Source organism: Marmota flaviventris, chromosome 8 (assembly GCF_047511675.1).
Source record: "Marmota flaviventris isolate mMarFla1 chromosome 8, mMarFla1.hap1, whole genome shotgun sequence".
Lineage (NCBI taxonomy): Eukaryota > Metazoa > Chordata > Mammalia > Rodentia > Sciuridae > Marmota > Marmota flaviventris.
In genome coordinates, this window is record NC_092505.1 from 38,193,193 (window position 1) to 38,208,231 (window position 15,039).

Sequence of the window (15,039 nt, forward strand, 5' to 3'; positions counted from 1 at the left end):
AAAACTAGTAAATTGAAAGTGCTGTGAAATAATCTGTGAAAATTACTTTTTAAAAAATTTATAATTTTTATTCAGGCATATGTTTTTATAGTTTGCAGTTTTCAAAATAAAGAAAAGTTCCCACAGGATTTCCACAAAGGGGGACAAATAAGCTGGCAATAAACTCATATGGTAACAAATGCCAGAATAAATAAATAATATCTGTGGAGATTTTCGAAGGAAAAAAAACATTTAATAATACAGCTGCCAAGTCCTATAGTTTATGAGAGAGGTCAACAAAAATATATAGTTAAATAATTGGAAAACAAAGTGTCTACAGGACTTCTATCAGGATAACAAAGAAGCATCCTATATGATTAAACAAAGAATTTACAGTTAGGATCCTTACACAATAAAAGAAATGGGACTAACCTGAGGAAATAAGTAAGAGTTTGTAAACTATTATTATGACTATCGTGAAGATTGTATTAATGCCAACTGATTCTGGAAAAAAAATATAAATTGTTAAAAAAAAACCCACAATAATCTGAAACTAAAGTCTCAGATTATAGTATTGACTAAATGGGGATAAGAAAGATAGGGAAGGATCAGGTATATTCTGGGGAAAGCTAAGCTGAAGTAACCGCGTAAAGTGGTATCCTTTGCTAAGTGGGCAGTGATTATACAGATACAAATAGGCTATAGAAGGATATAAGTCCCATTCCTGACTTGCTTTATTAAATATCACTGGAACATCCAAGTATTAATGACAAATAAATGGTTAAACTCATGATTCTGTTTGCATTTTCCTAATTTTTTTTAAAACCAAGAACATATATTACTTTTTTTAAGCAAGAGAAAAACAGATGTTAGGATTTTTAAAATTAATTAAAAATTAAAAGACTCAGATAGTGACTAAAATGTTAACCAAAACAGTAATCTAAAAGTCTTACTGATCCAGCTCTGCAAATGAGCCTGCCCTAATCTTTGAGAAAACATTATCCCCCTTACTTTGGGGTTATTGTATAAGTCAAAGTCAGAGATCTTTTTTTTGTTTGTTTTTGTTTTTGTTTTTCCCCAAACTAGAATTAGGCCTTAGTTAAGCTTTCTTTTCTTTCTTGTAACTTCATAGCATTTTTATCTTTGTGTCCTTTGGGTGAGTGAAAGGTGAGATGCCATCTTCCAAGCAGGAGTAGGCCCAAGGCTATCTTATTGTAATAGCATTGTAAGAGCAAAATATAATCAAAGGTTTGTGCAAAAGAGTTTAGTACTTATCTCTCATAGAACTACAGACTTGCCACTAAAAAGTAGACTATGACCCCTTTCTGGAGTATGTGGAAAAAGTTTCTTGAAGATTTAATTTGGCAAAGGCCTATTCTTGGTATTCAAAGCAAAACCTTATAGTGCTGATTAAAAGAATATAATCATATTAGCTTTATAGCAAGGCATTTGGAAAGAGCAGTTTCAAATATTTATATTTGAAATTTATATTTTCTTAAATAGAAGTTCTTATCTGTCTCTGCTCAAATCCATCTTGACTACATATGACTTTTCCCCTTCTTTTTTTTTTTTTTTCTACCATTACCAAAGTACTAATCCACTTATATTCTCTCTCTGGTAGGCAGAGACTGACTTTCATCCCTTTCATACCAATACTTAGTAGTCTTAATCCCTTAGTCCTGATACGAATGTTTGCCAAAACAAACAATAAATATGTTCACAGTTATTTCTGATGTCTACTCATTCCTTTCTTTAAAAAGAAAAACAAAAACTAACCCCCTTTTAGAGATCATCCTTACTGAGCAAAAGTAAACATAAAACAATTAGGTATACTGTTTGAAACTATTTTAGTCCATTGGTTACCACCATGTACACTAAAATGGGACAGATCAATCAAGGTTGTTGGATAAAAATATCAAATATTTACTTAGAATCTACTTTGACAATGTGTAAGAAAAAGGGAAATTGAAATATGCTTAATTATGAGAAAAGTATAGGGAAAGGATTTCACTGTCTATGAAAGAAACATATTTGATTAGTGCACCATACAGTTAGCACTAGAAATGAAAAGGACTGATGATAAAATTGTTTACATTTTAAGTGGCTGGGGATGTATGTAGCTCAGTGGCAAAGCACTTGCCTAGCATGTGTGAGATCTTGGATCTGATTCCCAGTACTGCCCCACCCATTCCAAAAAAAGGTTTTAATTCTCAAATCATTTTAAGATTCTATTCTTTGGATAAACTTTGTTTGAATGGGTAAAGTTTGGTATTTTTTCATTGGCATAGTTAATCCTGCTTCTGTAATAATTGTATATCACACCTCAGAAATCTTTACACTTTGTGTATTTTAAAAAATAATCTATTTGAAAAAAAAAAAAAAACATCTTCAACTGTTAAACAGGTATAATTTGAGGAGGTACAAGAGGCAGAATTACTTCAGGGATGAAATTTAGAGTAAATAAATTTGAGATAGGTATGCTCAAGGAGCCAAGAGCAAGCCTCCCAAAATATATTTCCTACAATAAATATAACCTACCAGCATTAGTAGGTTGTATTTATTATAGGAAAGGCCAGTATACCCTGACACAGAAAACAGCAGTCATCTCAAAAAAGGATATTAAGCACTGTGCAGTGATAGTTATTCACATATAATATCCAATCATAAAGGGAGATTTTATATTATTAGCTTCTTATAGTCTAGTGTTGTTAGGAGTAGGTATGTAAATTGCCTTCAAAATCAGTGATATGGTTAACACTTTGAAACTAGCTCTGACAACATATCAAGAATTCAGTATTCACCGAAAGCAGATTGTGTAAGAGTGTCCTAACACAAATAAGGAGAATTCTCAGCATATTAGTGCTTGAAGCAGTTTTTGTTTATCCAGATCAAATATACCATAGAAAATTTAAGCAGTAAAGAATGCAGGAGGTACCAAGTCCAGTCTCATTTTTAAATAGTGAAACAAATGACCAGAAAGATTCATACATTTTATAAAATTTATAGATTAAGTAAGTTGCCTAATTTTTAGCATAGATAGCAATGAGACCTGTTCTCTAGGTAGACTCCAGTGCTTTTTCTGCTAGGTGTTATGTCTTTTTGTTTCATATAGTGATTTTTAGGTTCAGTTTACTTTGGTGGTTGATTTTTTTTTTTGGTGTGTGGAGGGGTGGGTACCAGGGATTGAACTCAGGGGTGCTTAACCACGGAGCCACATCCCCATCCCTATTTTGTATTTTATTTAGAGACAGGGTCTCACTGAGTTGCTTAGTGCCTTGCTTTTGCTGACTCTGGCTTTGAACTTGCAATCCTCCTTCCTCAGCTTCCCGAGCCTCTGGGTTGATGGTTGATTTTAAACTGCTCTCACAGGTGAAGAGAATGAGGATATGTTCTACTCTAAATCATAATACTCAGTTTAAAATACCTTTTGCCAGTAATTCAACAAGTTTTATTGAAATTTGACTAGGATATGTCTATCTATTCCTGAAATAAGTGGTTTGAATACTAACTTTCTCACTTTTTCTCACATGCTGGGGATTGAACCCAATGCCTCATGCTAGGCAAGCTGTCTACCATTGAGCTATACATACTTCCAATCTAATACTTATCAATTTTTAAAAATGAATTAAAAACTCATTAAAATGTTCCAAATGAAAGATTTTAAGTTTTTATACGTGACATAATGGTTTTTGGCAACAGTGATCATGTAATGATACAAATACTTTCAAATATTAATTTTAAACTAATTTTCTCCATAACAGCTTTCTTTGGAAAAACAAATAACTTTTTCATTGTTAATTCTTCCCTTTATTTTATGTGGGCAAACTCAGAACTTTTTTTTTTCCCCAAAAAAAATCAGGTAAATATTCCTCAGGAATTCATCATAGAAAAGAACAGAAAATTAATAATAATTGTTCCTTTGAAAAAATGACAACGTCCTTAAGTTTTACAACTTTTTTTTTTTGAGGGGGTTGCAGCTTTTGGGTATTACAGGCAAGTGTTCTACCACTGAGCTACATCCCCAGTCCAAATTTTACAACTTTTTGAAGTGCTTTGCCATAAAATAACCAGTGAAAGTATAATAATGAAAGATGATATGATCATTCTCATTTCATTTCAAAGCTTTATCAAGATTTTGCTTTAATTTAAAGTCTGCCTTTCATAAAATTAACTCTATTGAAGACCTTTTAACATTTTTGCTTCTATTTGCTACAGTAACTCACTGATGAATTTGATAAATGTGGTATTCTGCAACTTTGGAATCTGTATTTAATTCAAAATAACATAGGTGTTCCATAATGCTTCCATTTCACACAGATTTCCACAAAACACTCTTTTCATGAAAAATTTATTAAGAAGGTATCTTTGGCACATTTCCTGACTGAAATTTTTTTTTAACAACCTAAGAAAATAAGATGTTAACACTTAGGATAATGATTCATGGCTCTCATATAAGAGAGGTACCAGAAAGTGGACTGGTACACACTTTGCTTCAGGAGAACAATTAATTTATTATGAGCTGAAGTAATGTAGGCTTCTCAGGGGAAGTGGGACTATGGAAAGATAGGGTTTAGAGAGGTTTATAGATGTTGTAGGAGAGAATGACACAAGAAAAAGGCATAGGCAAGAAAATACAAGTTGAATCTGGATACAGGGCAGATACCAGGTTGGAGAAAAGGATTTGTGATGTGTAATAGGTGAATGAGTAGGTACTTGGAGGTCTTTTATATGAGCTGAAAGTATTAAGAATTTCATTCTGTGATAAGGGTTCAAGACAACATTCTGAAGGATCTAACATCAATCTACAGCTTTACAGATGCATGTTGCCATATTACAATGGCAGCCAGTTCAGGGAAGAAAAGTCTTACTTCTGGAATAAAATAGAAATCCCATCCCACAGTCGATTCTAAAAGAAGAGTAAGGTAAAGAGTTGTGTTTTCTTTCTACATTGGTAAAGACACTAGGTTGATTGGAAATATCTGAGGAGATTATATTTAGCATAGTGTAGCAGGTAATAACAATGATAGATGACTTAAAAAAGATCAAGTCAATATTACATGCCCAATTCATTATTTAAGTAAACATTAATTTGCATATATATCCCAGGAGAGAATAAACTGAATTCTACAGTGACTTAAGTTCTTTCTCATTCACTTTGGAGGTGTTGAGTACCATACAAAAAGAGCCAACATACTATTTAAGGAAGAAGGAATCAAAAAACATTTTCAAATTTACTTGTTCTCTTTTATCGTGTCCATTTAAATAAACCATAATGAAATCTTTATTTCATTCCTGTTTCCTATTAAGAGCTATTTCCATAGGAGTGGTTTCCAAAATAATGGTATATTGATGTAAGAAGTACTTATATGAGGTTGGGCATGGTGATGCATACTGTCCCAGTGACGCAGGGGCTGAGGCAGGAGGTTCGCAAGTTCGAAGCTAGCCTCAGTAACTGAGCAAGACCTGGTCTCAAAAAAAAAAAAAAAAAAAAAAAAAGAAAGAAAGAAAGAAAAAGTATGTACACAAAAAACAAAACAAAGCTACAATATAGAATTTATTTATTTTATTTTAGAAAACTTGAATACAAGCTAATTTACTAACTTTTATTAGAAGGACTGATAGTATATAATTTATAACAACATTTATGCAGTGTACATTAAATGTAGGCATCAAAAACAAATGCAACTGTCATGGTTTCATGTGTCCATAGTCCCAGTAACCGAAGAGGCTGAAGCAGGAGGATTTCTTGGATCCAGAGTTTGGGGCCAGCCTTTGTAACACAGTGAGATCCTATCTCTAAAAAGACTCCAAAATCCAACTATCCCAAAGTTTCCTTTAAGTGGGAATTATTAAATAAGTAGATTGTCACGGCTTTCCCCTACACATTCTGATTCAGTGGTTTAAATTGGGATCCAGAATATTTTAAATAAAACCTCCAAACATTTCTTTTTTTTAGCCAAGTTTAGGAAATAGGCAGTACACCTTGACTTGGGCCTAAGTTCAGTTCTAAGTTCAGCACTAATAGTTGTATAATTTGTGCCTCAATTACCATTAGATAGCTAGAAAAATGGACTGTCTGAGGGTTCAGCAGCAGAACTAGGCTAACCAGTGACTTAGGGGGTAGTGTCCAGTTTACCTTATTTCTTGCTTTGATTGGACCAAAGGCCAGCTTCCTAATAGTTTAAGGGCAATAGTGTGTGTGTGTGTGTGTGTGTGTGTGTGGCTTAAAATTCATGATTATTTTTAACCATGAAACTTCTGCCATAGATCATTATTATGTTTCACAACTGTTATGCTGATCAATAACTTTATACTTATTTTTTATGTATTCTCTCACATGTGGAAATAGCGAAGTCTTTTTTTTTTAATGTTAAGGTGACTGGGTGTTGTGAAATAAAATACCTTTTCAAAATGTTAAAAAACACTAAAAGACTAAAAGTTAACATTCATTGAATGCTTAATAATGAAGCACTGTCTCAAACACTTTTTTAATACCATATATTATTTAATCCCCACAACAATCATATGAAGTAGGTGCTGTTGATTAATGATGGAGCACACAGAGCTTAAGTAACTTGCCCACTGTTTATAAGATTTTTTGTTTGCCTGCTTATTTTAATTTGGGGACATCCTTAAGTAACACTTAAGATTTATTTCATGATGTTTAGACTTAACGATCCTTTGACTTCATTTGCTTAAAATTTGATTTCTTCTATCATGTTTTCTTTTGAAACAAATGAAACCTCCTTTTTTAGCCAGGAAGTTAAGGTGGCATACAGAAATCACTTTTTAGTCTAATATGGAATGTTCAAATGATAGAATCTGACAATTTAATACAAGTAAAATATTTATAGTCACTTTGAATATGTAGCTTGATAGTTCATCTGATAATGAATCTTTGCTTTATAACCTTACTAAGTTTTTAATGTCTGAGGTATTTGTGAGCATAGAAAAAAATTCAGGCAATTGCCTGTATTTTAATTGATACACAGTTAATATTTAAAAATTTAACTTGTCAGTTGTCTTTTTTTTTTTCTTAAGGTGTCAAGCTCAGTATTTTAAAAAATAATACTTTCACTAGGACTTCAATTAATCTTGAAATTATCAGACTAAATTTCCTGAAACATCTTACAAAACAATAGTTAACAGTACAGTATAATGATTCTAAAAGCACAATCAGCCAAACAAATCTTGTAAATTTCAATCTAATTAAATTTATTAGAATCAAGTTCAGTAAACCAGGTTCTCTTAAATATTAATGTTGCTTACAAATGTAACTTCTATTGCAAATTCCATATTATAATGATTCTCCAAAGCATTTTACATATCCTTAAGAAAACAGATATGTAGACAAATTATCCGTTATTATTCACTTTTTCAATATGTATCTTTTTTCCAACATATATCTTAAACCTCATACAAATTTTTCACATTATAGGTTGGATTTTCTTCAACTTGTCATTTCTTCATCCCAAAACTACATATCTAATTACTGAACAAGACAGAATAGAACTCTCCATCTTCCAGCTTTCTACCACAACTTAGATTATCTGGCATAAATTCAGGGCAGGTCAGGGGACCTATGTCTACCTGCAAACCAGAGTGTGCATACTGAGCAGGGCTTAGTCTACATCTTCTTGTTCGGCTCTTGTCTGCCATTTGAAGTTTTGAGTACTAATACAATTTTAACCAAACATTTAATTTTCAGTTTCTTTCCAATCTGGTTCTTTTCCTAGAAATGATGCATTCTGTAAGTTTTTCCCTTGGGTTACACTTCATCTTTGTTTTAATGGGATTTTCCAAGTCCAGTTATGTACATTCTGTGTAACTTTTGGCATTAAGGCCAGTTTGTGTACTAATGGGATTTTGTCACCCTACATGTTACAGTAGTACCCCTTTCTCTTTTATAATTTAATAGCTATCTCATTTGGCCATTAATGATTTTTACTGGCAGTGATAATCAAGTTTAGTTTTTATCCCTTTAAATTCACAAAGCCAAAATGATTTTTCTTTCCTAGGAATGCCAGAATCACCTCCGCAGATATGGAAATGTGAATCTGGAACTGGTGACGCGAATCATTAGAGATGGTGGCCCATGGGAAGATCCAGTGTTGCAAGCTGTTCTTAAAGCCCAGCCAGCATCTCAGGAGATAGGTACTTCAGGAGATTCAAAATCAAAACCAACATTTGTGAGAAGCAAACACAATTTTGTTTCCTTATTAGAGCAGCAGTAGTCATTTCTCTTTATTTTATAATACTGAATAATGGAGTAATTTATTTTCAAATGAAGAATGTTTAAATTGTTATTCTGATCTGGCCCAGACTGATTTTTGACATTAGATTAGGTATATTTATTTCAAGTAATGGGAATTGAGAATGTATTTACTGAATATTACTTATTTATAGGGAGTTTATCACTTCAGTTATAGTTTTAAAATCTGTTTAAGAAAGAATATCCTTATTTATAAAAGTAAAAACAAAAACTTCATGAAACCACATGGGATCTCCCTTACAGGAAACTCCATAAAGGCTGGAACTCTGAATTTATTCTCACCAACACTGTATATTCTACAATTAGTCCAGTGCCTGGTGTAGAGTAACTATTTAATATAAGTATTTGTTGAATGAATGAATGACCACACAATGAATGAATGACTAACTAAATGAATAAATACATTTTAATACTAATTCCAAATACCATAGAGCAGTATTTCTCTAAACTTCATCTACTAATAGAAGTTCAGTTTTATTTCATTCCCTTACTACCTATATCCTTCTTTGACATCACCTCCTGTCAAATAGTAATCCTCCTGTGACCCTTGTGGGCCAAAATTTCTTTTTGAGTCAGGAGGGTCTGTCACCTACTTAATCCTTTTTTTTTTTTTTTTTTTTTGGTGTGTGTGGGTCTCCTATTATTAAACTGTTCTGAACTTAAGAATATTTTGTGTCACCAAACATAGAATGTTTGTTTGGAAGCTGTGAATATAAGCACAAAGATGTAGGAAACATTTGAAAGTGGGGAGGGAGCCTATAAAGCGAAGTTATAGGAAAGCCAGAGAAAAAAGAGCTCACAACCCTGGAACCAGTTAGTCCTTGTCTGGTGAGAAAGATACTTTATACCCTAGATTATGCTGAGCAGGTTAGGATATTTCCATTTACGCCAGGTTAAGTGTGGGGTAGGTTGTAAGTGGAGCTGAAGGAGGGAGGAGGCTGTGATTCTCATATTTAAGAATAAACCACCTGCAGATACAAATGTAGAACTATGAGAGTGAGAGAAGATGAAGAGAGAAAACCAGGAGAATAAGTACAAAGTGGGGTATTTGATATAAGACTTTAAGAAAAGGACTAAGGTATATATGACAGTGGTAGAGAACCCAGTGGATACAAAAGAGATGTGTGTGGATCTTGGAAAGGGATTAAAAGAGAAAATAGGAGAGGGAGACAGTTGAAGCTGAGGAGAAAGAGTTAGATTATTTAGGAAAAGTATAAAGAGTCTAATATAGGAAAGGCAAAGTTTACTGGGAAATGTGGCCAGAGGAGATAGGAGATAGACAAAAGCTTAGGAGGGAGGAAAAGGGAGAAGAAAGTTTAGACTTCTACAGGAATTTTTAGCCTCTGAGTAGAAGCTAAAGCAAACCTATTGTTGGTTGTTCTAAGGGATAATGACCCTTTAGACTGCATATCACATTAGAATAATAAATATTCCTTTCATAACTACACTAGCAAGCTTCGGGAAAAGCTGCTCTAGAGCCTCATTAATATGGAAAACTTTTCTTTAGTTAGTGATCATTACAGTAAAGATTAGGGTGAAGTTTATTTATGTATTAACTACAAATCAGTGTTTGCCCATAATATCATAACCAGAATTACAAGGCTAATGTTTAAGCCAAAATAAAACATTACTTATAAGCCCTTCATTGATTAAACATATGTAAGTAATCAAACAGTTTTGGATTCAAAGTCATAAAATAAAGGTTCCAGTTTTGATCCTGCCACTTAAAAATTCTTTTTCCTTGGGCAAGTTATTTGACCTCTCTGAGACTCAAGAAATGTCACCTATAACACAAATATCATAAGACCTGTCATAAGGTTGTTGTTAGGTCTAAATAAACTTGTGTAGTTAAGAGTGCTTATATATTTCAAACTTTGTGAATATAGGTATAAATTAGTAATTATCCTTATGTAATACATGAGCATTTTAATAAGCAGTTCTATTTGGCACTATTTTGGATAAATTTTATTTTAAAATAAAATATATCTCATTATTGTTTTTTCACTAACATATTGCTTTTCTAATTAATCTGATTTAGTGTGGTTTAATGTGATAACGTAGGATTCAGCTTTTTAATCTTATAGTAATTAAAATAATGGGCTGTAGGAAGAGAAACTATGTAATCTGAGACTAGAAAGGCATCATAGCCAGTACCCTTTGAAACATATTATCAAACTAAAGAGGAAAATTTAATTTTTTCCCTTTCTTAAATTTCAGGTTTTTTTTTTTTTACTTTTTAGACTGAGAAGAAATCAGCAAATATTTCTTGAGTGCTGTTTTGGTATTGCTCTTATTTTCATTATTCCAACCATATAATTGAAAATTCTTTTCATAAATAAAGTTTACTAAAGAAAATGTTAGTTAAATAACTTGTTAATCTCATTAGATATCATATTTTAGTGGTAAAGTTTCAAACAAAGTTTCAGAGAATCTTTTCTTGAGGGTAACAGAGTGTTTCTTTTTAATATAGTGAACAAATATTTAAGTTCTGAAAATCCACTGTTCTTTGAACTACGTGCCAGATACCTAATTGCTTGTGAACGCATACCTGAAGCAATGGCTCTTATTAAATCTTGTATAAATCACCCAGAAATCAGTAAAGACTTGTACTTCCATCAAGCATTCTTCACATGTCTGTTTATGTCACCTGTGGAAGACCAGCTATTCCGTGAGGTACTGTTTGAGATTTTTGCCAGTTACCATTTTAACCTTACCAAAGAGGGGCGGGGTAGCTCATTATTGTTGAATTATTTTTTTCATTATACCAATGATTTAAAGATCACATTATCTAGATGTGTTCTCTTTTGGCACCATTCTTTAAATGCATGTTGAATTAGAATCTGATATTAACAAATAATGAAATTAATAAAATATATTCTCTAATAAACATTACTTGAACTTTTGGTGTAACAGAAAGGGTCAAATAAAAAGCAAAAAACACTGTGATTTTGCCTTTTACCTAACGTAGTAAAATGCTAAATGCTCATATTTATTTATTTTTTCAAGATTAAAGAATGAATCTTTTCCTAATATGGAACCTACTTGCCTGCAGGTTCTAGGCATTAATGAGATTACAAGCACTCATTATAAAATGAAGGTGCTATGCAGTAAAAATAAGAAACATTAAAGTATTTCTCTATAATTCATCATTGCCAGTAGTTTCTTCTGTTTAAATACTTAATGAAATTAGCTTTTTAGACATTTTTAATGAGATGAACTGATTTTTCCTTTCTCACAGCATTTATTGAAAACAGACTGTAAGAGTGGAATTGATATCATCTGTAACACTGAAAAAGAAGGCAAGACTATGTTAGCTTTGCAACTTTGTGAATCCTTTCTTATTCCACAGCTCCAGAATGGTGATATGTACTGTATATGGTAAGTATTCCTAATACAGAAATTAAAATGGTAAGATGGGTACCAGAGGGAGAAATGATTAGCAGTTTGGACTTCATAGCTATTTTAATATTGTGTGAAAATATTAAACTATTTTAAAAATTTTGTGCAAAGAACAACAGTATAAGAATTAAATATCTTAAAAAGAAAATAATCATATGTAACTCATTGTTTAAATTTTCAAGGAAATCGCTTCTCAGCCTTTTGGCTAAGATCAAGTGTAAATTTTCAAGGTATGTGTTATAGTGAAACAACGTTTGAAATTAAGTTTTGGAGCATGAATTTTTAAAAAAACACTTGAAAACTATTTAAAAGTTTTAAGTAGGATTTTTAAAAAGTGCTTTCAATTTTTAAGTTCTTTAAAACAATATCTTGAAGGCATATAGTTCCAAATCATATTTGAACATTTTTGTTTTATAGATTAAAATTTTCATATAGCTTAGAGAAGGGGACCTAGGAAGAAGTGCACTTGTCTTCTAGGCGAGTAGTATACTTTTCTTAGTTAAATTTTTATTTTTATTTGAAAAATTGACCATGTCAACTGGAATTGCAAATAGTGGAAGAGAATAAGGAGATGGTGGTGAGACACGTGAACTTCTAAGTAGTTTTAAAAGTATTATCATGTTTTGTATTCTGAAATGGAATATAGTCATGACTGATAATAGTAGATCTTTTCCGATGGGGATAAGAATGTTCTCTGCCCTTAGCTCTAGCAAACTATTTAAATAGGGTATCTTTAGTCTTTTAATTTATTCAGAAGTGAATGGAATCAAGTGTAAACAAACAAACAGAAAGATCTGCTTTATTTTGTTCTTTTCTTTGTTAAATTTTTATTCTTTAAAGAGGGAACTTAAAATGGAATAATGCCTATCTTCCAACTCCTGGCCACAGACAGCCTCTTAAGAATAGAAGCAGGGGCTGGGGATGTGGCTCAAGCGGTAGCACGCTCGCCTGGCATGTGTGTGGCCCGGGTTCGATCCTCAGCACCACATACAAACAATGATGTTGTGTCCACCAAATACTAAAAAATAAATATTAAAAATTTATTATTAATAAATATTAAAATTCTCTCTCTCTTTCCTTCTCTCTCCTTCTCTCTCTTTAAAAAAAAAAAAAAAAAAGAATAGAAGCAGTGTGTGTGTGTGACTCCTGCTTTCTAACCAGCAAAGAGTCTTTCTTTTTGACCCTTCTTTCTGAAAAACCTAAAGTTTTTTTTTTTTTTTTTGGTACCAAGGATTGAACCCAAGAATGCTTTACCACTGAGCTATATTCCCATTCCTTTTTATTTTTAATTTCGAGACAGGATCTTGCTAAGTTGCTTAGAACATTAGTAAGTTGTTGAGGCTGGCCTCAAACTTGCCATCCTCTTGCATCATTTCAGCCCCCTGAATGGCTGGGATTACAGATGTACCCTGCTGTGTCTGGTCCACAATCTAGTTTTATTCTATTTCAAGCTAACAGGGCAAGCTACTACCCCCATTTCTTTTTCATTGTCATTAATAATAACAACAATAACAAAAATGTCCAACATTTAGTGAGTGCTTCTTATATTTTATATTTGATATATGCATTATCTCATTTAATCCACAGTCTTATGGAGTAGACTATGTTCAAGCCATTCAGTTTGGAAGTAAAGCCAGGATTCAAACCTAGGCAGTTTCACACAACAGCTTGTGCTGTTAAACATTACCTACTAAATAAGCATCAAATTAAGGAAAAAACCCCATGTTGTTAGGGTGACTGTAGACTCTGTTATAGCTTTCTCTTAGAAATTAGGTAACTTGATGATTATATTAGTAGTTAATAGGGCTCTTTATAAGCTACCTGGGAAGTGTTTGTATACTGAATGTACCCTCTGATTAAAGGAAAACTGAGCTTTATTAACTTGACTTTATGGATTTCTAAATGAGGACTATTGGTGATTTTCAAGGTGTTTTTTTCTTGTTTTCCCTCAAAATCCAACATACAAGTAAAAATAAGATCTCATAAATTCATTCAAAATGGAGTTTTACAACCTCATGCTAAGATTTCTGCTTTGCCTGTTACACAACTAAAATCCATCTGGTAACCCATTCTGGCAAACTTATTAGGATCTTAGAATATTTATTTTGTTTATCAAGTTTTCTTATGACTTAATTATGACTTAATGAAATAAAAGGGAAATAAAGATTTTTGTCATAAAACAAAAAGAAAAAAAATTCCCTTCATTTTGTGCCCTAAGACTGTCTGTAAGGACCTCAAATTATTTTCTTAAACAAGCTGTAAAGTAAAAAAATATACATTTCCAATATGTCAAACATTCATTTGTATGATATTGAGTAGAATATCTCTCCCTTGATTTTCAACTGTCATTTTGTTTTAAAATTTGTTAAAGAGCTATGGTATGTCTTTTTAAATATAGTTGATCTGTTTCCCTTCATTCATATCCGTCTTTTCATAAAACACTTCTTATTTGTAATGTCCACCATCATCTCTTATCTCATGCCATGTGTAGTTTTTCTTACTATAGTCAGTCCTTCAAGAGGTTTCAGCATTTAGGAATATAATAGTTGCCATATTATCAGGCTAGGGGTATAGCTCAGTGGTAGTGTACTTGCCTCATGTTATCATGTGTGAGGCCCTGATTCAGTTCCCAATCCCCCACGCCCCTTACACATACACAGATTACCAGATTATCAACGTAAAAATATTTGTTGACTAAATCTTAGTGCTTGGCCCTATAAAATTACAAAGACAAGAAATGAACATAAGAAATTAGCGATTAAATGTCAATATATGCTAGACATTTCATCTATGTGTTTCATTTATCTCCCTTAATTCTTTTAATAAAAATACTGAATAAAAGTTACGTGAGCATTGGGTTTTTAATCTTATTTTTGAAATTTCAGTTACTACATCTGATGTCCCTTTTGATAACTTCTGAAACCAAAGCATTTAATGAAATTAATATATCTTCAGTCTTTCTTTTCAAACACTAAAATAATATTTAAAAAAAATTTTTTAAATGTTGAATAGTAATAATCTCAGTTTTTATGTATAAGGAAGCTGTAGCTGAAAGAGATAAAAGAAACAAAGCTAATAAAAAATGGAGTTGTAATTTACACAATTTAACTAGTCTGGAAGTAAGAGATGTGTTTCACTAGCATAGAGGAAAGATAATATTTATTGAAAGCATACTGGAATGTGACATGAGACACAAGAAGAGCAGAAATACAGTCAGTCCTCAAGATAACTGCTATCAGGGACAGGGAGATTGCTAGTGTTCTTAAAAAATTTGTTTTCTCCCCCCCTCCAATTTATTTATTTATTTATTTTTTACATACATGACAATAGTGGAATGCCTTACACTCATTATTATCCATTTACAGCACAGTTTTTCGTAACTCTGTATA

General features: G+C 32.2%; 1 protein-coding gene across 1 annotated transcript in view; it reads left to right on the top strand.

Annotated features, from left to right (window-relative positions):
* Znf654 (zinc finger protein 654) overlaps positions 1-15,039 on the top strand; it is a 78,672-nt gene that overhangs the window by 50,864 nt on the left and 12,769 nt on the right. The window contains exons 4-6 of the mRNA XM_027929072.2: positions 7,998-8,133; positions 10,722-10,924; positions 11,490-11,629. Of these exons, the coding sequence (XP_027784873.2) occupies positions 7,998-8,133; positions 10,722-10,924; positions 11,490-11,629 (479 nt within the window). The remainder of the gene's footprint in view (positions 1-7,997; positions 8,134-10,721; positions 10,925-11,489; positions 11,630-15,039) is intronic.